This window comes from Glycine max, chromosome 19, assembly GCF_000004515.6.
Source record: "Glycine max cultivar Williams 82 chromosome 19, Glycine_max_v4.0, whole genome shotgun sequence".
Lineage (NCBI taxonomy): Eukaryota > Viridiplantae > Streptophyta > Magnoliopsida > Fabales > Fabaceae > Glycine > Glycine max.
Genome location: NC_038255.2, coordinates 48,761,017 through 48,784,469, shown reverse-complemented (window position 1 = coordinate 48,784,469; position 23,453 = coordinate 48,761,017). Strand labels below are relative to the sequence as shown.

Below are 23,453 nucleotides of genomic sequence, written 5' to 3'. Positions count from 1 at the left end.
TTCACTTAAAAAGGAAAATAAAAAAAGAAGCTAAGACTAAAGTAAGTTTTCGTTTAATCATTGTGGGGATATGATTTTAGTGAAAATGTATTCAATGTTCATAATTTCATTTTTAAACTCCGGTTATTTATAATAAAAGATATAATAGTAATTATGTATATGTACTATTTTATATTTTTAGTCTAAACTCTGGTTTAACACATGATGAGTTTGGATCCTAGGCTAATTGGTTTTTAATTCTAAGGATGACCTTAGATTTGTTATAAGTCGAGTTCAAACACTTGATGAAATATGTAACTCTCAAAGTTCGACCTCGAATCTACTGTAACTGAAGCCCAATCTCTAGGTTGGGTACTTAATTAGAGTTCACAAGAATAACTCATAACAAGAAAAATGCATAATGTTGTTTAGATTGTCAATTACCAAACTTTATGATCAATCTCATTGGGTTTGACTCCGATCGAAACATTTTTAACACTATTTGGATCAACCATCATCAAGCTATAAGATTGACTTTAATTAGAACATTTTTAACACTAAAATATTCTTGTGTACACTTGTTAGTAAAAGAAAAATAAGAGTAACACACTTGAATTTTTAAGGACCTCAACATATTTTTTCCTTGAGATTGAATTGTCCTTTGGTGTACAATGACGATAATTATGTTTAAATGTAGATTCTAGAGGCAAATTTCCCCAGATGGGGTGCTTTTACAAAATATTTTTCCAAATGGGATCCTTTTGAAATATTTTACATGGGGGGATTGTTTTCTACGTAAATTGCATGGATTATTTAGTAAATCGCCATTGGCAATGGCGAGTTTGCTGGCCAAAGCCACGTGGCATGGAAAACGCCAATGGTGATGGCGAGTTGCCTTGCAGGTGGAAGTTGCCACCATGACTGACGAGTCTGGTGATGCTTTGGAAATCGCCAGTCAAATTGGCGGGTTGGCTGGTGCAAGCGTAAACGTAGGGCTTGCTTTGGAAATCGCCATTATCATTGGCGTTTTCCATGGCACGTTGCTTTGGCCAGCAAACTCGCCATTGCCAATGGCAGTTTGCTAAATAACCCATGCAGTTTGCGTAGAAAATAACCCCTCCCATGTAAAATATTTCAAAAGGATTCCATTTGAGGAAATATTTTATAAAAGCACCTAATCTGGGAAAATTTGGCGATTCTAGAACTAGTAATTTGAATTCGACCCGATTAGCTAACATGGATGAATTAGCCTCCTCAAAAAAATACTTGTAAAAAAAGTCAAGCTTGTGTAGTTTGTCAACTGGACAAACCGAGCAAGATTTCTAAAATAAAGGCCCAAAAAATTAGGCCTATTTGATTTTACTCGGTTAACCGTTTTAATTATATATTTTCTAATAAATCTATATATAATTCTTAATTTTTGCATACTGATCATGCCATTTTTTATTTATTTTTAATAAGGGTTGGTTTAATTCATTGGGCTTGCACATGATTAGATCAGACCATCAAATTAACACTCTAAAAATATTTGTCCGACTTAATTTTACACTCTAATCCAATAAGTCCAAATCAAATATAAAGACCCAATTTCGATCAATTTTACACTCTAGAAAAATCATTATTCTTAAGAAAGATTAAGATGTATTTCGTTAGTAAAATTATTCTTAAAAATATTTATGAGCAGTGTTAACAAAACACTTTATCTTATTGATTAAAATGTATTAAAAAATATAAAATTACAAGAAAAAAATCTAAATATTATGTGAAACCCATTAAATTTTAAATTTTATAATTTTTAATAAATTCCGATCAATAAAAAATGTGTTAAAAAATATGATGCTAACATTTATTAATATTCATTTAAGTTTATTGACAATCAAAGAATAATTAATATTATTGTCATCGAATTTAATTATTTATCATAATAAAATGATTTAATAAAAAGTAATATAGTATTTTGTCATAATAATTTTTTTAAAACTAAAAAAAAATTTGTTTCACACTTTCTTCGTAGGAATAATTGTGTGAAAAATATAGCTAAAACATATTATCGAAAAATATTATTTGATGAGAATTTTAATTTATAAAAAGTAAACTAAACAGGAAAAACAAAATTCCCTAATTTCAGAAAAAGCTGCGTCCTAATGTTCCTATTTGAAGGCATGATAAGAGATGAAGAGATCATAAGGTCAGCTTATGTAAATACAAGAGAAAGAAGGACTCATGTTGTCGATTTAGATAAAATCAGCCCGAGAAAGAAAATGACTTGTCACGTGACCCACAAGTAATGTCACGTGTCATCCTTCTTCTTCAGCCTTAAAATCCCCGAGTAATGTGGGCCCATACGCTAAGCAATCCTTATCTCGACGTGAACGCCGATCCATGTGGCCACGTCAAAGGCTCCAACTTTGATCACAATCGACGGTTCAGATCTCCCTTAACCCCAACAAGTTGTTCGACTTTTAACGCTCTGGCATCGTTAAATATGACCTCTGTGGGGCGTAGTTGTATCTCTTACTCCGAGATCTGGTCATCGTTGGGATCTCCATACGCCGGATCTGCTAAAATACGCTTGATCCATATGGGCCTCCTCGACCACTTGTGGGACGACACCGTCGCCGGCCCAAGGCCGGAAAACGGTCTCGGCAAGCTCCGAAAACACCACACCTTCACTTTCCGACCTAGCTCCGGCAAGGGTACGCCCTGCCTCGTTAATCATACTCATATAATTCACCAACGATTTTCGTTAACTACAAGTCCACAACTACAATCGTTAACTCAACTCTTATCATAATTATCATTCTTTTATAATCTAACCACTCGTACCTTCGAATCGGAGACCGATTTGTGTGTTTTAGGTTGCATGCTGTCAGATCTACACCCTAAACATGCTTTTCAAGCTCGAATCCTCCAAGTTCCGAATCTTCTAAATCATTTCCACATGATCTATATGCAATAATAGTAAAAGATGATATAGTTTGGGAGATGAAATAACCTGAACATAACAACTTTAATTTGGAGATACCTGGTTGCATCTGAAACGCTCATAGATATTTTTCGCCGCTTTTTTTTTTTCGTTAAAGAAAAAAGCATGAAAATATGCTGCTAACGATTAGGCATATTTATTGATTAATGATCAGAAACGGAGGGCGGGAGCGTGAGATCGTACGGAGACGAATCGTCGGAGGAAGCGACGAGAGTGACGCGTAGTATCATGATCGTGAAACCGCCCGGGTACCAGAGTGGATCGCCTCCGGTTTCTCCCGCCGGTTCTACTACTCCGATTTCTCCGTTTTCCGGTAAGGTCGTTATTTCTTTTCTACTACTCTGTTTACTGTCACGGTAAAAAAATATATATGCTTGCGCGGTCCAGTAAAAGTAAACAACGCCCCCACAATTTCGGGTAGCGGATATTTTGTCCTTTGCCAGGCATGATAAAGCAGTGTTTGGTGGGAGTAGTTATGAATGAACAATGATATTTGGTTGTTAAATTGACTTGCCCACATAAGTAGCACCTTCATTGGTCACACAGTATATATGACCACATTTGTTTGTTTTGGGTTCAGCACTTCAGCTCAACCCAAGTGTCCATTTCTCACAACTAGGTTAGCCAACTTGGTTACATTATATGATTATATAATATAATATATAGCAGCCGGATAATTAATTATGGGAAATGCTAATCAGTACGAAGAGTAAATTCAGCCTTTTATGCAGTTACTTTACTAAATTATGCTTTTTTATCTCATCCCTGATTTCTGTTTTTACCTTTTTTACACGTGTCAAGTTGATTCTTATTGTTTCGTCTCGTACCAAATAGTAATCCTCGTTAATTATTGTGTGTGAAATTCGTAGGAAGGATGATGGCTTTTGTTAATCAATAAGCAACGACTAACAGTAATAGCTAGGCATAAATTGTACTGATTTTATTTGATGTGTGTTTTTTAGGAGGAAAAGATTCGTTTCGGTTTCGAAGAAGGTCGGCATCAGATGCGTACGAGAAGAGAGGGCAGAACAGATCAGGCCCTTCTTCTCCTTTCGATGTGTGAGAAATGAGAGTCGCATTTTCTCGTACCCGAAAGCTGAGGATGTAGTCTTTTGGCCTATGCTGTATTCATTTTTGTTTAGATCTCCGTTTGCATGTATGAATGTATGTAAGGAATGAGTTGAGGTTAAGGTTGTGCCACAGTTCTGCCAGTTCACGCGAGGTAGCTTTTTGGTTTAGCTTCTTTAAGTCTTTACTTAGGTGAGCTGCGTAGTGGCTGGCAAATTGTAAGTAAGAAAGTGTAAGGGTAGAGTAGCGGTGTATCTTATTATTATGTAATGTATATTTATAATTAATAAGCCATTCTGCGTTTGTTGGTAGTGTTCATTTCTCCTCATAAATTAAGTTTTAGCTTGTTCAATAACAACTTTTTAATTTTTCTTACTTTTGAGTTTCTTGTTCTGTTCTCTCCGCGGGTATGTATCAAGTGACGAGAGAGTGTTTATGAAACTAATTTTTGTCTTCAAGAATGCTTTCATGGGAAAAGACACTTGACAATGAGACAGCCGGCCTGCCCAAAATTATTGAATACGCTTGTCGGAAGATACGTGTATTGTTGTTCGAATTAATCAATGAACAAAATAGACCGGAGAAGTTAAATTAAAAATCTATTGGTCTTCTTCAATAAGGGTAAATTTATAATGATATACTTCATCTTGTTTTCATGAATGCCACGGGGATTGTGAAAAAAATCCCCTTAATAAAGTTGGCATTTTTTTGGGTGTGTTGTGTGCAGATTCTGTAGAATGTGAAACAGTAACAATGAATATTCTTTTATACAGTATTAAAGTGAAATAGTGGGTTGTGTTGGTGGTAATACTGAGTGAAGGGGAATTGTACTGCAACCTAAGAAGAAACATACTATGCTGTTATACCAAGTCTACGTTCAGTTGCTGATTCGTGGAAGGCTTCACAGTTCACAGTTAAGACAGAAATATGATTGATAGCTTGATGACATTTGATGATTTCCAGCACGGGGTGAGGGAAATGCCATTCGTTGGAAAAGTTTCTTGAGCCATTGGACGGATGGTGCCAACAACAGGATCGGTGTTTTTGAGGTTGCAGTACAATTCTTTTCTCTTATTACGAATGAGTGGCTGTGCATTTTTGTATGCCCTGTCGGTCAATGTCAGCCAAGTAAAAACGTTATTAAAAACATTTAGATATGTGGATTGAGTTGTTCTACATGTTTTCCTTTTCCACCTTATTTCCTTTTACTTAGCAATTTTTGTTGGACTAGTTGTACGTATGAATGTTGATGGAATTAATATTTCAACCTTTGACATTCTACGTATTCCATATTCAATTACATCTTACTATCTTAGGGAGGATAGTGGAATGAAATTGCATATACTTCCTTTTTTTTTTTACCATCCCTTAATTGATAAATTGTTGATATCCCGTAATTTTTTGGAATGGCACTTATATTCCATTGCTAGTAATCCATAACAAACTCCAGAAGCTAGCCGCTATAAGGTGAAATGCAAGGAAACTGAAAGATAGGATGGGGGAGGCTCATGAAACTAGAACTCAAGAACAGGAAAATAAATGCAGGGTGAGTGTTCCCTTGTATGTTGAGCAGTGAGCATAATTAGTAATTTATCGGGGAATCCTGCACAAATCTGATTTTAACTTGTGCATAAGTTATAAGCTAAAATTAGCTTATGAGAGAAACTTATTTCTTTTCTTTCTTTTTTACTGTCTTATGTTCTTTTCTTTATAAATATTTATGGAGAAATTTATGCACACAAGATCAAGGCAAATCTTACATTTCTTATATATGTTGATGCTGTATTATTTTTTACTTTTTAAATTTTTCCATTCTTTCTTTGCTACAGAAGGTAATTCTTTACCTCCTTATGAAGCTCCTGAGTATCCCAAGTTTTTAAGCATTGAAGTAAGCCGTAGCACTCAATCAACACGCGAATCTACAACTACAAACTCCCCAAGGACCGTGGTTATAAAGTAAAGGACCTAAAGGTGTTCTTATCGTGTTTCACCCGCTTTTATTCTTGACTAGGCTTCTTTTCATCGTTTACTTGACCTCGAAAGAGTATTGTAATTACATGTACATCTTAATCAGCAAATTTTGTGAGAGACCAGACACGGTACGATGAACAAGAAAAAGGAGTTAAGACATGAGAGACTAGATAATGAGAATTTGAGATCCAGTTGTAGAACAGAAGCACCGCCAGAGCAGAACCGTTCAAGAAAAGTGAATAAGTTTCACATAATTCAGCTATCGCCATAGGTTGCATAGAAAATTAACATTTATTTTTCGTTTTTTAATGAGAAAACCAACAAACAGTGATGTTTCTAATTCTAAGATTCAGAACATGGTATCATTGTCATAAGAGAATTCCAACGTGGCAAAGACAAGTAGTCATATAATTGATTACGTTATAAGTGGCATAGCAACAAGTTAAGGTACACGAACCGGTCTCTACCAAAAACAACATACCTGAGAGCACTCATCATTCAGATAAATGGCATAGAAATTTACGCATTTGGTAACATGAAATCTCTTTGCACTCACAAATTACATGTTAATTTGCCAAACACAAGCAACCAACTGGTGTATAAAGCAATAATCTCTGCTCCTGCACAGAAGAATGCCTGGGTAGTTCAGTTTACAATATAGTATCATTGGCAATCTGCAATCGTAAAGTGGAAGGAAGGCTCTCCCATGCCAAACTCCTACTTGACAATTTCAACTCCGTACAAGTTGAGTTAGCTGGATTGGATTCCTATTTGAACCGAAAATCTTTGCCAATTACTATATCTTTCCGAGTTTGGGTGGCTGCGGAAAAAGTTGCATAAGATACTGATATGCACAAACGTTTGAAAATTATACAATACTCTAAAAAAATACAACAGCTGATTGTTGATATTTACCTTCTTAAAATTCATTTTTGATGAACCACTTCCTGATGCTCTATCAGCGGGTTTCAGTATCTCAAAGGAACATACAAGAGAATCATCAACGCTTAACAACGCACCAGCATTGTCAAATTCCCCACCATAATTTGGAGCAGAAAATATCGTGACTAATCTTCTTTTAGCAAAAAACTCATATCCATCCTCCACAACCTATTAAAAAAAAAATAGGAAAGTAAAATGAGGCCTTGATCAGAGGAAGTTGGAAGAAGTAACACATAAAAGACAAAGGTTAAAGTAAGAAAGCAAGGAAGATGGATGCCTGTGAAGAGTTGAACAGAGCCTGATCTAGACACAATATGCATGTCAGATAAGGTAAGCGTACATAGGCTTTAGTCATTTAAAGAATAAAAAAGTACTACATCGGAAATGATGCTAAATGTCCTAATTGCAATCCCATGTCTTTGCCGTGAATATCATGAGAATAGTTAATAATAATATAAAAAATCCATTAATCCTAAATGAACAGGTTGATTTCAAGATGTCTATTGATAATTGAGACGAGTATAACCTTTAAAACTTATTCTATGAACTTTTCCAGATAAAAGATTGCTAGTTGGGTTTACGAGATTATGAGACACCATATTTTCTTCTCCCCTTTCTGGACTCAGTCAATTGATAAAGTTGTTTATTTCTGAAGAAGTTAACAAATTCCAGAAGGTAAGAACCGACAAGTGGATTGGGTCTTCCAAAGTTTCATCAATCAATTAGAATCGCTCCTATAAGAATAGCACAAATATGGATCCCGAACTTCTATTCTATAACCTGTTGACTCTCCAAAAATGAAATGAGAGGTTTACCTGATGCCCTCTGCAAACAAGATCAACGTCATTTTTATCCAAAAACTCTGCAACTACATCAGCTCCAAAAGTACATGAAACTCCTCGGTCACTCTCTGCCCAGCCCTCAATGCTAGCATCAGGATCAGACCAAAGCAGATCACATAGGAGACCACTATCTGGAATTTCAGTAGGCCTTTGAATCTCTCTTATCTGATCTAAATTTTCTAATTCTGGAGAGAGTCCCCCATGCATACAAAGTATTTTCTCATCAATGAGTGCAGCCACTGGCAAACAGTTAAAGCAGTCCGTAAATATCTTCCATAGCCTAACATTGAACCTCCTTTTACATTCATCATAAAAACCATATATACGGTTTATCTTTGCTTCTTCATGGTTTCCCCTCAAGAGATAAATTTTGTCTGGATATCTTATTTTGTAGGCCAAAAGCAAACATATAGTCTCCAAACTTTGCTTCCCTCTATCCACATAATCCCCCAGAAACAAGTAGTTTGCCGCAGGAGGGTAGCCACCATATTCAAAAAGCCTCAGCAAGTCCTGGTACTGACCATGTATATCACCTGCAAGAGAACTGCAACATCAGGAACAAGGGATTGAAGATGGGGCAATTGCATACTGATATGCGGATTTGACTCCTCTAGAGCGAGAAGGTGAAAGTGCCCTCACAATAGTTGATTAGAAAATCAACAGGTTGAGAATTGTGATAAAAACAAAATACATATATAACAAACAAAATTTAAAGTTAATTACAATCCAAACTATTGATTTTTTAACTAATGATCATTATTGCACTTTATCTCCTAAACTGCACTCTCCTGAGCCAAATCCCTTATCTACACTAGAACGCAAAATATATCACACGGTTTTTATAGATAGACCGTAAAACCTGTACAAGATTAATTTTCACCAAAATATCAGAGACAGAAAGGAAGAATGCATTCTGAAGAAAAACATCAAATTTTTTAAAAAAGGCACATGAAATCAAATTACAGTTTCAGCAAACAATTGTGAACAAATATCTCTTTCCTCCCGTCTGTTTCCATTTAATAATTCATTAAATAAACAGGGCACATATCATGGTATCATTGTCTTCCTTGATTGACCAATGTTCTAAATTCCAAAAGCCAAAGTTCCATTTTTTTTTTCTTTCTCCAGAGCTTGTAAGCAATTTTCCTTCACCTTCTAAACAAAAACAAACAGACATCTCCCGCTGATTTTAATACATATAATTAAAATAATATCATCCTTTTCAAGCAAGGCAAATCATCCTTTTGTCACGTTCAAGAGAAAGATTTGACTCCCGCGAAGATACTTATGGTATCTAAAAAAAAAAGAAAAAACTTGCTCACCAAATGAACATCTAAATCGCGGTGGTCACATATATGGCAACAATCACGTAAACAAAAGAAGCAAGCTAATAAAAAAGAGAGAGGAGATAAAGGGTAAATGAGATATGTATATGGAAAATAGTGTGATTATAAAGGGGAAAGAGGTGGCTAACCGCAGATGCGGATGGGAGCACGGAGGTCGAGAAGAATTGGCTGAGAGAGGAAGATTTGTCTGGCGTTGACGCAGAGTTGACGGATCTCCGACTCAGAGAGTTGCACCTGTTTCCCTCCTTTCCCTTCCAGAAGCCTTCTTATCACATCATCCAACACCCCCTTGTCCATCATCCCCTCCATTGTCATCATCATCATCTTCCCTCTCCTCTTCTTCTTATAAAAAAAAAAAACAACCCTTTTGGATGCTCGAGCCAGAGAAAGAAGATAAATAAAGGAAAAATAAATAAATAAATTAGTTGCGGGATGGGGAAATTTGGATAGATGGACAAGATGGCCCAACCGTAACATACACACAAACAGCTTTTGAGCTTTTATACTATGATGATGATCTTGTTCTAAAAATCAACGATCCGTGATCGATTGATCCATTTATCGTGATCATGGGATTGATTAATAGTAATGTTTTGGTATTATTATTTTTGGATTTTTTCAACTCCCAAGTTGAGGGTGAAGTGGGTGGGTTCAACTCTGATTTTTCTTTATTGTAGTATAACTTTTATCCTTTTTTTCCACTCTTTATTCGGTTGAAACCTTCAACGCAGGGACCAAATGGCGCGTAAGAATATCATATCAGCCGCTTCTCACCTCATCATTTGCCACGTGGATGCCAATCGTTGGCTGCCTCTATGTTGGTCAAATATCGGAATCGCCAGGGATGTTCCAACCCTATTTCTTTATATAATACTAATGCTTTTATTAGCAGAGGTTTCTTCTTAAAAATCAAACTTGATTGTTTCATTTCATACGCATATATTCGTGACAACATAGCTATTAATCATTCTCATGAGCTCCGGCTGCTTTTGGATTACGGTGACAATTGACAATGATATATATATATATATATATATATATATATATTCTACAGTTATCTTGTTAGATTTGTTCATTTGCAAAATAGTATTATTCAAATGTTTTAGTTAATTGCTCATTATCTATGATGCATAGTTACGATACCTATTTAATACGATTATATTAGAAATATGTAAGATACAATATGTATGAGATACATGTTTAAAAATATATAAAAATTCATAAAACATGATAAATATATAATTGTAATTTTACAAATTTAAATTAAAACATACTTCTTAAAAATTACTAAAAATAAAATTATAAATCATTATCATTGTAACTTATTTTTTATTATTCACATATAGTAACGATACTATCAATGAAAATCATTTATAAACAGAACAATTTTCATTTTTAGTACGGATACGTTCTTAGTTCCTTATCAATCAGGTTGGGGACAAGAAAGAAGCCTAACAATCACAGGATGATACTACTCGTGCATGTTTCTAGATAAAAAGAAACGGAAAATACCTACCCATTTACAATTGCAATATGAACAAATCATGTTGTTGATAACTAATTCTCACATAATATTTTTCATGGTTTTATTTTTTAACACACATAAAAAAAACTAATAAATAGATAAAAGAGTGTGACAATTTTACAAAATTAACTTTATTACCATTAATTTATTTGTAATTTTTTTTACTATCATTAATATTTTAAGAAATATAACTGAAAAAAAAAATCAATATTACTATGAAAAACTAAAGTGATAATTATTCTTATACTTGTTCTTTGACAACTATTATAGGGTAAATAAATAACAAGAACAAGATTAACAAGTCACGTGAAGTGCAAGTGTTAATATGTGAAGGTTTAAACTTGAGCTTCCTCTGCGTCCACGGCAACATCCTCCTGCTGAGGCTTAGTACTCCAAAAAGTGGAGGGTAAATTGTTTACCCCAAAAGAGAGTGTCTTCTTGAGGATGTGTTCGTGATTCAGAACTGGCTTTGGAAGGCTTTTAACCTTTTTGAGGGCCTTCTCGACCACTACCACTTTCACAGTCTCATCCTTGAGCTGGGCCTCTTCGTAGTTGGATGCTCCTTTTCCCAGGCTTAGGCCCACCCTTGGTCCCTTTGTAGCTTCTGGTTGCTTCTTTTTGTAAACTACATAAACTGTGAGCTGGGTTGAGCCCAATATCAGCCCAATCAAATTTGGTATCTGCAATTACATATATAGTCCACAAGATTCAACTTAGAAAAATCAAATGTCTATCAATTTGTTTTCTGGATAAAGGTCTCTTTTTCAATTACTCTAATTTATAAACATTCAACACAAAACAGAATCGTTTGTCTCTTTAGAATTAATGATTTATATCGTGCATAAATTTGACATAAATATACAAAGTTTACATGATTCCATGAATAAACTTAACAAGGTAAAAAAGCGTAATCATATATATTTTTGTGTACTTTATAAATACTTTTTTTTATTATAAAAAACGGAATACTTTTTATTTTATTTGAAATTAGTTTGTCTTTATTATGAATAGTGAACATGCCTTTTGCTAAGAACCAGGGAAGTGACTTATCGGTGATAGCGTGTAGAATATTAGTATTGACTTATCGGTGATAGCGTGTAGAATATTAGTATTAAATTTCGATTACACTTGCTTTTACATGAATAAGTTACATCACATGTTGCGTTCTCATATATGGCACAATTCTATCTTGTTCCTTTGTCAAACTTTATATCACTTTCCTACTCCGTGAGTTTTTAATAGCAAGATAGAATTGCGCTTTATATGAGAATATAATATATATAATAACATATCTAATTATCTTAAAAAACATACCCAATCGAATTTCAACGAGTAAGACACAACTTGAGATGACACGTACCATTTCACAAAATATGTGGTATTTACACCTTAAAGACACATTAATTAAAAACTATTGAATTTTGATAAATAATTTATAAATGTGTTTGCTTTTTTTAGTAATTTTTTTTCTTTCTATTTAATTTCTAATAAAATAATAATTTTATTTTTAATTTTTATCACTTTTTTAATCCATGATAAATTAAGAATTTTATCTATACTTTTCCATAAAAAAATCATTTATTATTACTTTTTTAAAAGGATTAATAAGACATGAAAAAAAATTATTAAGATACAAACACAAAATTCATAATTTATAGGGACAAAAAAAACATCAATAAGCAAAAATATTTTTTTGATTAATTTTTTGTTTCATCATGTAGCAAAATAAAAAAAAAATTATTAGGCAACAAACATAAAATTCAAATATTTATTAAAAATCACATACATATTTTAACGTAAAATCAATATATCAAAAAGCCCTTAACCAAGTCTAGGTGTAACTAGTATTTCTTTTCATAGTGACCATTAAGTATGCTTCATTTTGATAAAAAAAAAAAAGTTACTGGGGTTAAAGTGGCTTTTAGGCAGAGTTTGGAGAGAAGCAGACTTAACACATTTTGATCATAATCAAAATGAAGCAATGAATTAGAGTTAGCTTTTCTAATACTGAATCATTAAGGGGTAAAGGAAATGAATTAGCATACTCCAATGAAGAAATCTTTGACGAGGAAAGAATACAACGCCCAAACGCCAGCATTCAGAAACATGAAAAACGATAACAGGAATGGCATGTACTCCACGCTTTTTGTCTGTATCACCATTTTCTGTCACACACCATAGTTGAAAAAAACAGTAATTAAGATAGTGCGTAGTTTGTCCAAACAAATATATAGGTGCAATGATATATTTCACAAAATAAAACTAACGTTTTTGCTGGTATAACCGATAGTGCGTAGTTTATATGAAATATTAATGAATGAAAAACTGACACGTACTTACCATGGATAATAGAGGTGAAGCATACATGATTATAGTTAAACCGGAGCAAAACATTCCCAGAACACTAAGCTGGATCGTTCCATGAAGAGCGAAAAGAGTTACTGAAATGACTGTCCCTAGAAAACCGACGTCCAAAATAGCCACCCAAAGTGCCGTCTTAACCTATATAAATGTACACACAACGACACCAATCAGGTACTAATTAAGTAAGAATTGAAATAACTATATATAAATAATTAATTAGCACGATCTTTATCTACCAGATCACAATGTTAAAAAAAACTAAATTCTTCTCCTAATAATTTAATTAATGACCTTCTGATCTTGAGGTGAATATACGAGGAACAAAATTATGTAGGTGCAATGAAAGACAGCACCAGCACCATTTACTATAGCGATTTGGAAACCACCAGGCTTAAGAACTCCATAAGAAGTCCACAAACTTGTGCACAAGAACGTCGTTATATATGGAGCTCCCTTGTAATTCTCTGTTGATTTCTTCTTTACCACTCTACAAAAAGTCTTGCTTTTCATTTTAAAAAAAAAAGAAGTGAAATCAATAAAAAGAAAGTTAATGTGAATCCCATTAATAATAATTGCATTCAAAACATCTAATGAGGTAGTAAAACTTTTTTTCCCCGACATAATGAGGGTAGTGCAACGTTAACAATATTATGCTTTGAAATATTGGGTGTATACATTAATATCAATATAAAATCATTTTATAAGATGGCACATATATAGTACACATACATGGGTGAGGCAAACACCAAAAGGGATAATACAGTGCCTGCAAACAGATCAAAAGTAAAAAATAAAAATAAAAAATTAAAAAGAAAACATCATTAATTGAAAAATCTTATGAAACCGAAGCTTAAGATAAATGCCAAAAAAAAAATGAATAGTTAATATGGAAAATAAAAGGCGTATATATCGGACTTGCCAATAATGCCAACAGCAAAAGTCAAGCTGGCCATGGAAGAATTAGACATTGGTACGGTGAAGAATGGATATCAGATATGAAGCTCGGATGAACGTAGACTCAATTAATCTTGTTAATTTGATGACATATGCTGTAAAATCCTTGCAGATTCAAACACATTTATATATCCATCGGAGGCAAATTTTTTGTATTTTTTAAAATAAGTGCATAATCACCAATATCTATTTGGACAAGGACATCCATCTTTGATCAATCTGATTCTCTGGTTAACATATATGAATATGATTATTAGATATCAATCTGTCTCCCTCTTATAATGCAGGTAGTATGAAACTAGAGAGGTGATAAAAAATTGAAATTGATATTGGTGCATGCTAGCTGGTCACAAAGGACCTATTTCATTCGCTTCCTGGAGTTTTCATTTCCAACAATAGAACAAATTAAATTATTTTCTGATACAATTGTTTGAGTAGCAGAGAAGGGACAGTTCATTTAGATAGTGTTGTGAAGAATTTTAGTTGATGTTTTTCTCCCGCACCTCAATAAAATATTCCGTCGTTTTCAAAATAATTCTCATTTAAATTTGTACACAAGTATTAAAAAATTATTAAGTATTCTTAATTAAAAAAAAGCATAAGTTCATTTGATTGATTATATTATCTTTTTAATATATTAATAATTCTACTAAACAGACGACAAGAATAATTACTTTTATTTTAATATAAGAAATAAATAACTAAGGGGTCTAACATATAAAATCCTTTTAAGTGACAAAATTTTATAATAAGATTAAATCATTTTAAAAAAATTATGTAATTAAAATAATTATAATTAGTTTATATTTTAATTTAAAATTATTATGAAAAAATATACATTTGTACTACTTTAAATATTTAATTTGCATAATTATAACTTAAAGAATTATTAAAATTGTAATGCTTGCTGATCAAAAGCAATTCAGCCCATAAAGAAGGACAGCAAAGGGAAAAGTGAGCAAAAATCTAACCATGTGTCCGTGTTAAAAAATTGAAAAGTAAAGTGTGCTTAATTTTATATAATAGCGATTAATAGGTCCAAAAGGCAGGACAACTTGTGATACTATTGTTGGTTTATTTATTTAATTGAGAAAACTCTATATGATCAGTATTGTGCATGATGCTAAGCTGCTAAATGGTAATTCACATGCGCGGATGCGGATGTTTTTGACAGCATCACATACGCGTTGTGATTAAAATATGAAAATTGCATAGTTCCTACATGGGCCGAATCATTACGCGAAATGGATATATATTGAATTGGGCCTATTCAATCCCAAAAGAGAATGAGGAAGGCCCGGGTCCATAACAAAAACCCTAGCATGCATAGTTTAAATTTGAGGTATAGCATTGACAGAAGTGTGGTGCTCGAAGAAGTCCCATTCATTGCACTGATAGCAGCGATGGTATGCGTCTTCTTCTCCTTTGAATATGTGTTTGTGTTAATTAAGCTTATATTTATTTGTATTTGCATTTGATACACAGGGGATCGATCTTAAGGCTGGGGGTAAGAGCAAAAAGACCAAAAGAACAGCACCAAAGTCCAATGACATCTACCTCAAATTACTTGTCAAGGTTCCTCAAATTAATCTTTTTGCTACCAAAAGAATAACACCGTAGTCTTACTCTTACTGTATGTGGAGTTAGTATCTTTCTTATGACGTTGTAATGGACTTAAGGTTCCCAGTGATGCTGTCTTTTTGACCATGCTAATGCTGATAACATATGATTATTACTTTCATTATACTGAGGGAACTAGTTCTTTTTGTTTTTGTTGTCTGTTGAATTTTAAGCACTTTAAGTTTGCTTAAGCTTTTACTAGTTTCAGACTTCAGAATTAATTGTTTCTTTGCTATCTATAAATTTGTAATTGTATTCTGGTCACATGAATGTTTTCTTAATTAGTCATGTATTGTATTATTCTGATTAAATGTTACTTGATCAGCTTTATCGATTCCTTGTTCGAAGGACAGACAGCAATTTCAATGCTGTGATACTCAAGCGCTTGTTCATGAGCAAGGTTAACAAGCCTCCAATTTCTTTGTCAAGGTTAATTAAGTATACGAAGGGGAAGGTATGCCTCACTCTATCTTTATATATATCAGCACTGATAGCTAATTTTCTTAAGTTTTGACTATTGTAGTTATCTCTTTTTTAATGTAGGAGGATAAAATTGCTGTAGTAGTGGGGACTGTAACTGATGATATCAGAGTATATGAAGTTCCAGCATTGAAAATTACAGCACTCAAGTTTACAGAGAGAGCACGTGCAAGAATAGAAAAGGCTGGCGGTGAATGCTTGACATTTGATCAGCTTGCCCTTAGGGCTCCTTTGGGACAGAATACGGTATGGGTAGATAACAATTTTGGCCACTGTAATTTTTGGACGGAATTGTTAAATCTTGTTCCTGCTGTTGTGCCAGTAAATATGATATTGGTTCTTGCTCACATTGTTGAACGATATTTGTTTTATGACACCTTTAGATTGGAGAATTGGTATCCAGTAGTGTAGCCTCTGGTTTAAATAATTTTTTCTTGGTAGACTTCATAGATTCACCAATGGTCATAACGTTTAGTTTGATTGCTTAAAATAGTAACTTTTTTTGTTTGATGGCATGCATTGTGGGAATATTATTCATCAAGCTATGTGTGTAAATATACTTGGTACTTGGTATATATTATATTGGATGATGAACTTGGGTATGTTGAGGAGCTAAGCTTTTGGAAAGTTAAATTTCATTCATGTTCTTGAATGCAGGTCCTTCTTAGAGGCCCCAAGAATGCTCGGGAAGCTGTGAAACACTTTGGTCCTGCTCCTGGTGTGCCACACAGCCATACCAAGCCCTATGTACGAGCAAAGGGAAGGAAGTTCGAGAGGGCTAGAGGAAGGAGGAACAGCAGAGGATTTAGAGTTTAAGAAGATAACTTGGTTCTAATTTTTTTTACAAGTGTTCACTTCTGAAATTCAACTTTTTGCTATAGGCGTTGGTGACAGGTTTTATGATATATTTCTGTTACAAGACATCGTGAGTCGTTTTACATTGACGTGTACTAAAAAAACTAGCATTAGGTTTTGATTCCCCCTATTGAAAGGCTAGTCATTTTTTCGTGATCTGCTTGTCCTCCGATTGATTGGCTACTCTTTATAATGTTGCACCCCCTGCCCTATCTCTTTCCAAAATTCTATTTATATGTATTTAGTAAGCTATAGATTAATCATAAGTTGTTTAAGATCAAACTAATTAAATAGTTCGAGTGTGCTAATAAGTTTTTGCAATTTGGGGTTTAAGCCCCTCACCTTCACAAAAAAAATAAAAAATGACGATGGGTTTGTCTTCCTTGGGCATGTATTTTGCTTAAGCTCACCTTTGAAGCATTTGGATGTGTAATAAACTGAATAAGCTATTAAATAAATTAAATGAAAATAAACTTAACACATTTACTGACTAGTTGGAGACTTAGAGTACAAGAAACGAAGCTACCAGGAATAGTTTATGTATTACACAATACAACTTAAAATTAGAAGATAGGCATGTTAGCAAGGTTGATTGGATCATCTGCACTTGAAAATCAAGCTGTGCAAAGAATCCTCCCCAACCCCCATCACAGATTTAATAAATAAAGCGTAAATTCAATAATTTTAGACCCAATGATCGTGTGTTCCAGGTTGATTTCTTTGTTGATCAGATCAGAACTTGCGAATAAAATCGTAGATGTGATCATTGATTTCCTTTGCTGCCTCTTGATTATTGAAGTGAGCTACTCCTTTCTGCACAATCACTTCCGTGGATATACTCCTTCAAATTTAGCGTGTTGTAGAATGAGTCCAACTCACCTGCAATCAATTTTAAGGCTTTTTTTTTTACCCAAAATGGTCATTTTTTTTCTTCTTATTTTCCATTTGGGGTTGACTTTGAATTAATTACAGAAAGGAGATAAAACAGGTGTTATGACTTATTACAACTTTAATTTTTTTTATCTAAAGTTGTAATTAATTTTATGACTTTAATATAATCTTTTATGACTTTAAAGTAATCTTTTTTTTTTTTTTTTACTTTTACGACTTGAAGTTGTAAAAGTTTTTTTTTCTTTTTTTTATTACAACTTCAAATTCGTAATACTTCTTTTAAATAAAATTTTACATTTTTATGGTAATTTTTTTTTTGTTTTCAAATTTTAAAAAATATTTATTTAATTATTAAATAAATAATTTTAATTTAAGTTGTTATTAGTTTTATTTAATTAGTTGTATGTTTTTAATGGTTTTATTTAATATGTTATATTTTTTTTAATGTTTTTATTATTTAAAATATATTATATCTTTTTAATATTGGTTTATTTAAATAATTTTTTTATTTAAAATTTAGATAATCTATTAATAAAAATAGATACTAAGATTAAAAAGAGATATATATTGAGAAGGACAGACCAATTTCAAATAAGCCTAAGAAATACTCATACAAACGAGTAGATGACTAATATAATTTTTATTTTTATATTTCTCTTTACTTTTTATATTTCTCATTAAAAAAATATTAAAAATATATAATATATTTTAAATAATAAAAAATTAAAAAATATACAACATATTAAATAAAACTAATAACAAGTAAAATTAAAATTATTTATTTAACAATTAAATAAATATTTTTTTACAATTTTAAAAAACTTAAAGGCAAAACAAAACAAAATAAAATAATTACTGAAAAAAATTTAAAACTTTTATTAAAAAAATACTATGACTTTGAAGTCGTAATAAAAAAACTTTTACGACTTTGAAGTCGTACAAGAAAAAAAAAAGTTTGACTTTGAAGTAAAGAAAAAATTATAAGAGTTATAAAATTATTTACGATGTTAATTAGAAAAAGAAAATTAAATTCGTATTAGGTTTTATTATAACTTCTAATTCAAAAATCATAATAAGCAGAAATTAAATCTGTGACTTTCAAGTTATTAACATGAAACTCTAATCAACTGAACTTATAGACCAATTATATTATAAAATAAATAATGTTGTTATATAAAACACTAAAATTTCTAATGTATATTTAATGCACTGTAAATTTAAATAATAAATTTTATGACAATTAATTTTGATATAAATCATATGAATTATTTAATCCACATATTTTTTATAAATTTAAAAAACATATTTTTGAAAAAAAAACAAAAAAAAATACTTACGGATCACGTAATCTGTATGAGGTATACGGATTATCTAATCCATAAAAACAAAAAATCTTTAAGGGCATTTTTGGAATTTTGTTCTAATGCTGGGTGCACAAGCAGTATGCCAGGTGCACCTAGCAAAGCCCTATAATCGAATGTACAAAATAATTAGCTAACCTAATGGATCAAAGGAGCAGTTGAATTGGATTGACCCACCGAACGGATGAGCTTTTCTGTTAGATATTTTTATAGATTTGCTGTACATCATGTTTTCTGAAGTATAATGAATTTCATGTAATTTTGCTGCTTTACTCGACATATATTTAACTCAAGATTATGGTTTTTAAAAAGGATTTTTGCTAAAACCATTTAGTAGGATAATATTTTTGTAATTATTACGTTATGTTTAGATTATTTATTTTTATTTATTTGGTAGATCAATTTAAGGAAAAGGCTAGGAGCACATAAGCTACGAGGTTACAAGCACCAAGCAAGAGATTCAAAAAACTGAATATACAGTAGACACGACTGAGGACGATAGCAAGGTATTATGCAAGAGCTATAGGTAGCCAAAGCATCTGAATTGATGCTCTGGCCTTAGAGAAGCTGAAAACTCTTCAATGAGACTACCATGAGAGAAACAGCTTTAGCAACAGAACATATATAGTTCCTCGACTACTTTCTCAAAATATGAGTACGAGTATCTTAAAAATAGCTCAGAGAGAACTTAAAAGAAACAAATTCTGAGTAAAGGTTGGTGATTTACACCAAGCAGAATTTGCTTTAAAAAAAAATTAGTAGTAAGACGCTGATTGAGGAATTACTCAGTGCTGATACCAAACAGAGAATTTGCTTTCAGGATGGTTCATTACTCACACTTGGTTACACAATGTGAATTTTAGCATACGTCACATTAAAAAGTTAACGGGTGAACTAAAACTTTAAAGGGGAAAAGGTTTATCCTATGGTGAAAGCAACCAATCCATCCAAGCCTTTTTACTTAGTTTATTGTGGCGCGAGAAATAGTTAAAGGGTCGATTCGGAGGATGATAAAAAATTGTTTATTTAAGATACTTTCGGCCACAACCACACAAAATAATAATACATGCTATTGCACACTTCAAAAAAAGAATTCCTTCAGTCAAATGACATATGGCAGCCTGTAGATGAGAACACAAACACAAGAATCATCAATGGACGGCAAAAGATGTCAAACTTTTCTGTCTGAGGTTTAGTAACAAACAAACAAACTAATTATCGATTATTTATTATCATTTTACTGTGCAAAGTGATACATTGCAACTTGCCGATGGATAACCTATTAGTGTAAGATTAAGTTGTAAATGCATTAGGCAAGAATTGAAAAAGAAGTGAATTATAAGGATTTTTGCTCCTATTATATTCAAACACCAGTCATAGTTAATTAAAAATAACTTTTCTTATTTATGCATAATGTCATCCCAAATATGCCATAAGCCCTAACATGAGTCGCCCATGTTACATAGCTAGTAATAAAATAAAAACAGAACTTAACAATTTGGACCCTTTGACATCAACTGCACGATCCTGCGACTTTATTCCAGGTGGAATTCATTTTTGGATCAGATCAGAATTTGTTGATAAAATCGTGTATGTAATTACTGATATCCTCTGCTGCTTCTTGATTATTGAAGTGAGCAACTCCTTTCTGCACAATCACTTGTTCTAAATTCGGCACGTCTTCCTTGAAACCTCCACCGTGGATATACTCCTTGATTCCTAGCGAGGTGTATACCATGTCCAATTCACCTGCAATGAATTTTACAGGCACCTTGATTTGCACTCTTGTCCATGGTGTCGTCAGCTCCCAATTTCTGCAAATAAATAATCATTAGTCTTTCTAAATGGGATCCCTGCAAAAAAGAAAAAGAAAAAGAGACAATAATTCAGGGAGAGTCAAGAAATTACGAGTTGATATTTCTGTAGTAGTTTAAGCCTCCAGTGAAGCCGGTTTTCTCAAATTTGGAGACATAATAGGCTAGATCTTCTTCTGTGAGCCAAGAAGGCAAGATATCGGTCATATTCGGATTGAATCCAGTTCCGTACTCTCCCTTGGGAAAGGTCGGAGGACCAGTTTTGCGAGTTGTAAGGAGGTTTTTGAGAACATACTCAGTGCCAACTTCAGCCATCTGAGCCTCCATTTCCCCTGGTTTCTGCAGTCACACACGCAAGGTTTAAACTTCAAATACAAATATTACCATCTATCTTTCATTTCACATAAACAAAGACGTCCTAATTAATCGGGTTCCGCTTTATTTGCAACAACAGCTTGCGATTGCGAAGATTAAACCATGTGCAAAGGCAGTAAATAAGGAAAAGGAAAGAAAGAATTAACCTGAAATCTGGAGATGTAATAGTCTTCTCCATACATAGCACGCAAGCCATCTACGGTTCTGACGTTGGGGTTTCTGGGGATGAAAGGGACACTGAGGCAGACGTAGGCCTTCACCTTCTCAGGGCGAAACATGCACAGATACCAACCCATGAGGGCTCCCCAGTCATGAGCCACAAGGAACACTTGTTGGACACCCAGAGAGTCTATAAGCGCAACGAGATCACCCACTATGTGAAAGCAAGTGTAGCTGTCTATTGAAGGTGGTGCCTCGGTGTCACCGTAGCCACGGAGATCGGGAGCGACGGCGCGGTAGCCGAGGGAGCTGAGAGAGAGAATCTGGTGGCGCCATGAGTACCAGAGCTCAGGGAAGCCGTGGAGGAACAACACCACTGGACCCTCTCCTTTCTCTGCTATGTGCATTTTTATGCCATTCACTTCCACTGTTCTGTGTATCACTCCTTCCATCTCACTCACTCCTCCCTCTCTTGCAAAGCGAGAGAAGCTTTAGTTGCCTTGACACAAGGCTGAACCAAAACTAATGACTTATGGTTCTCTTCTTCTTTTTAAAAGTGTTCCTTATCTTATCTGTTGTCTGTACTTGATTTTAGGGTAAAATTGTATTTTTGATTCCCCAGTTTATTTTACGGATTTAGTCCCCTGCTAAATTAATTTATAGATTGGGTCCTCTTATTTTATAAAATTGTGTAATGTTGGTCTTCAAGGCCACAATTAGATATTCACCTTTAGTAATTGATGTTGACTGTCACGTGTCACGTTCTTATTGCATGATGACTGTGACGTGTCATGTTTAGAATGGATGTCAACTCCATAAAATATGAAATGCATTGTTGTTTTATCACTCAACAATAGGAAATCCTTGTATCTTATCCAAATTGTAAGCCAAATGTAACGTATGGCTTATAGTTTTCATTAGGATTATAAATTATTACTACTATGGGTTAAATAAGTTTTTTTAATTATTGAATTTCTGATTTTGATTTTTTTAATCTTAGTTTTTCATTTATTTTTATTATGTTCAAAAGGAATCGAAACTTAAAATTGAAAATTTGACCTAATCAAAAGCTTATTTAACCCTTCTAACTTTACAACACTATTTTTGGGTTTTTTTTGGCTTCCTTCTTATATGAAGTAAAGGCTTAAATGAAAAGACTCATTTTGTCTCACTTATTTAAATGGAGATGAATCAAATTAGAGAGGGAGGCAAACTCATTTGGGAGGGAAAAATAGTTACAAAATATTGAGAGAAAAAGGAAAGAAAATTATTGTGATTTTCACACACCCACCAGAGAGCGTTTTTCAGATTGCAACGGTAGATTAGGATGATTTTTGAAAAGCAGGTTCTACACCCGTGATACTTCAAATTGTCTGGTTGGATTATCAAAATAATATTTGTGAGAGGGAGATAAGTGTTTCGCATTCTCTACTCTATATTTTGGGGTTTCATCTTCTTGTCTCTATTGTACTAATTGAGGGTATGTTTTGATTTAATTCTTTGTAGCACGTTTCACTTGTTGGAGACTCTCTTATATCTTTATAGATTATAGTGAAATTATTTCTTTGGTCTGGACGATCCGTGATTTTTACCCTTGCATTGAGGGGTTTTCCATGTTAAACAAATTGTGTCTCTTGTGTGTTTTTAATTTTTATTTTACGTTCTATTTTTATTAGTGCTCCTTGTTCACTCCTCTGCGATGCTAATCGGCAAGTGTACCGAGTTGCATAAATAATATAAAACGGTAAGAATCGAGTATCGAATTCACAAGGAACTTGTTCACTCAGGAAGTATATGTTCAATAAACAAACATTTGTACACCATTGAAAACAAAGTAAATGTCAAGTTGGATTTTTGTGTGAAAATCTAGTTAAATGCAAACTAAAATATCTAGAGATTGAGAAGTAAAAAGCGTTGGGTT

The 23,453-nt window shown here is 33.2% G+C and overlaps 5 protein-coding genes and 1 non-coding gene across 9 annotated transcripts; 3 read left to right on the top strand and 3 right to left on the bottom strand.

The window, feature by feature from the left end:
- The first annotated feature begins 2,296 nt into the window (after positions 1 to 2,296).
- Positions 2,297 to 4,344, top strand: LOC100814324 (dormancy-associated protein homolog 3). 2 transcript variants are annotated; one of them, XM_006604741.3, is made up of 3 exons: positions 2,297 to 2,675; positions 3,120 to 3,278; positions 3,928 to 4,344. In XM_006604741.3, the coding sequence occupies exons 1-3, from the start codon at positions 2,312 to 2,314 to the stop codon at positions 4,026 to 4,028; spliced, it is 624 nt and encodes a 207-aa protein (XP_006604804.1). In that variant the 5' UTR covers positions 2,297 to 2,311; the 3' UTR covers positions 4,029 to 4,344. The 2 variants fall into 2 exon arrangements, with proteins under 2 accessions (XP_006604804.1, XP_006604803.2); XM_006604740.3 differs by having other exon boundaries at positions 2,435 to 2,675; positions 3,120 to 3,283.
- A 2,047-nt stretch (positions 4,345 to 6,391) lies between these two features.
- On the bottom strand, positions 6,392 to 9,819 carry LOC100813792 (serine/threonine-protein phosphatase PP1). The gene is made up of 4 exons (XM_003554589.5): positions 9,263 to 9,819; positions 7,762 to 8,321; positions 6,920 to 7,114; positions 6,392 to 6,824 (listed from the first exon to the last, which is right to left on the bottom strand). The coding sequence occupies exons 1-4, from the start codon at positions 9,609 to 9,611 to the stop codon at positions 6,801 to 6,803; spliced, it is 1,128 nt and encodes a 375-aa protein (XP_003554637.1). The 5' UTR covers positions 9,612 to 9,819; the 3' UTR covers positions 6,392 to 6,800.
- A 1,050-nt stretch (positions 9,820 to 10,869) lies between these two features.
- SWEET49 (sugar efflux transporter SWEET49) lies at positions 10,870 to 14,485 on the bottom strand. 3 transcript variants are annotated; one of them, XM_041012742.1, is made up of 6 exons: positions 13,943 to 14,485; positions 13,753 to 13,789; positions 13,315 to 13,510; positions 13,000 to 13,161; positions 12,705 to 12,824; positions 10,870 to 11,339 (listed from the first exon to the last, which is right to left on the bottom strand). In XM_041012742.1, the coding sequence occupies exons 1-6, from the start codon at positions 13,989 to 13,991 to the stop codon at positions 10,995 to 10,997; spliced, it is 909 nt and encodes a 302-aa protein (XP_040868676.1). In that variant the 5' UTR covers positions 13,992 to 14,485; the 3' UTR covers positions 10,870 to 10,994. The 3 variants fall into 3 exon arrangements, with proteins under 3 accessions (XP_040868676.1, XP_040868675.1, XP_040868674.1); XM_041012741.1 differs by having other exon boundaries at positions 13,315 to 13,525; positions 13,943 to 14,484; XM_041012740.1 differs by having other exon boundaries at positions 13,315 to 14,483.
- Positions 14,486 to 15,338: 853 nt separating this feature from the next.
- On the top strand, positions 15,339 to 17,088 carry LOC100813255 (60S ribosomal protein L18-2). Its single transcript, NM_001377991.1, has 5 exons — positions 15,339 to 15,383; positions 15,463 to 15,552; positions 15,923 to 16,051; positions 16,141 to 16,323; positions 16,735 to 17,088. Exons 1-5 carry the CDS (start codon positions 15,381 to 15,383, stop codon positions 16,891 to 16,893), a joined length of 564 nt encoding a protein of 187 aa, NP_001364920.1. The 5' UTR covers positions 15,339 to 15,380; the 3' UTR covers positions 16,894 to 17,088.
- LOC113000608 (small nucleolar RNA snoR53Y) lies at positions 15,657 to 15,734 on the top strand. Its single transcript, XR_003265940.1, has one exon. It is a non-coding gene; the product is annotated as a small nucleolar RNA snoR53Y (small nucleolar RNA).
- A 3,476-nt stretch (positions 17,089 to 20,564) lies between the features above and the next one.
- LOC100812717 (epoxide hydrolase A) lies at positions 20,565 to 22,206 on the bottom strand. The gene is made up of 3 exons (XM_003554587.4): positions 21,520 to 22,206; positions 21,093 to 21,337; positions 20,565 to 20,998 (listed from the first exon to the last, which is right to left on the bottom strand). The coding sequence occupies exons 1-3, from the start codon at positions 21,982 to 21,984 to the stop codon at positions 20,752 to 20,754; spliced, it is 957 nt and encodes a 318-aa protein (XP_003554635.1). The 5' UTR covers positions 21,985 to 22,206; the 3' UTR covers positions 20,565 to 20,751.
- Between the last annotated feature and the right edge of the window lie 1,247 nt (positions 22,207 to 23,453).

Bases quoted from the DNA above. Each gene is read 5' to 3' on its own strand.
- LOC100814324 (XM_006604741.3), top strand. From the start codon at position 2,312: ATGTGGGCCCATACGCTAAGCAATCCTTATCTCGACGTGAACGCCGAT. The intron at 2,676-3,119 runs GTACGCCCTGCC...ATTAATGATCAG, and splicing joins CCGACCTAGCTCCGGCAAGG to AAACGGAGGGCGGGAGCGTG. The intron at 3,279-3,927 runs GTAAGGTCGTTA...TGTGTTTTTTAG, and splicing joins TCCGATTTCTCCGTTTTCCG to GAGGAAAAGATTCGTTTCGG.
- LOC100813792 (XM_003554589.5), bottom strand. From the start codon at position 9,611: ATGTTACGGTTGGGCCATCTTGTCCATCTATCCAAATTTCCCCATCCC. The intron at 8,322-9,262 runs GTTAGCCACCTC...GTTCTCTTGCAG, and splicing joins TGCTCCCATCCGCATCTGCG to GTGATATACATGGTCAGTAC. The intron at 6,825-6,919 runs GTAAATATCAAC...CTTTTTCCGCAG, and splicing joins CAAAAATGAATTTTAAGAAG to CCACCCAAACTCGGAAAGAT.
- SWEET49 (XM_041012740.1), bottom strand. From the start codon at position 13,644: ATGTCGGGGAAAAAAAGTTTTACTACCTCATTAGATGTTTTGAATGCA. The intron at 13,162-13,314 runs GTCATTAATTAA...ACATTTATATAG, and splicing joins ATTCACCTCAAGATCAGAAG to GTTAAGACGGCACTTTGGGT. The intron at 11,340-12,704 runs GTATGCTAATTC...ATGTAATTGCAG, and splicing joins TCAAAGATTTCTTCATTGGA to ATACCAAATTTGATTGGGCT.
- LOC100813255 (NM_001377991.1), top strand. The intron at 15,553-15,922 runs GTTCCTCAAATT...TTACTTGATCAG, and splicing joins ACCTCAAATTACTTGTCAAG to CTTTATCGATTCCTTGTTCG. The intron at 16,052-16,140 runs GTATGCCTCACT...TTTTTAATGTAG, and splicing joins TTAAGTATACGAAGGGGAAG to GAGGATAAAATTGCTGTAGT.
- LOC100812717 (XM_003554587.4), bottom strand. From the start codon at position 21,984: ATGGAAGGAGTGATACACAGAACAGTGGAAGTGAATGGCATAAAAATG. The intron at 21,338-21,519 runs GTTAATTCTTTC...GTGTGACTGCAG, and splicing joins ATTACATCTCCAGATTTCAG to AAACCAGGGGAAATGGAGGC. The intron at 20,999-21,092 runs GTAATTTCTTGA...ATTTATTTGCAG, and splicing joins TACTACAGAAATATCAACTC to AAATTGGGAGCTGACGACAC.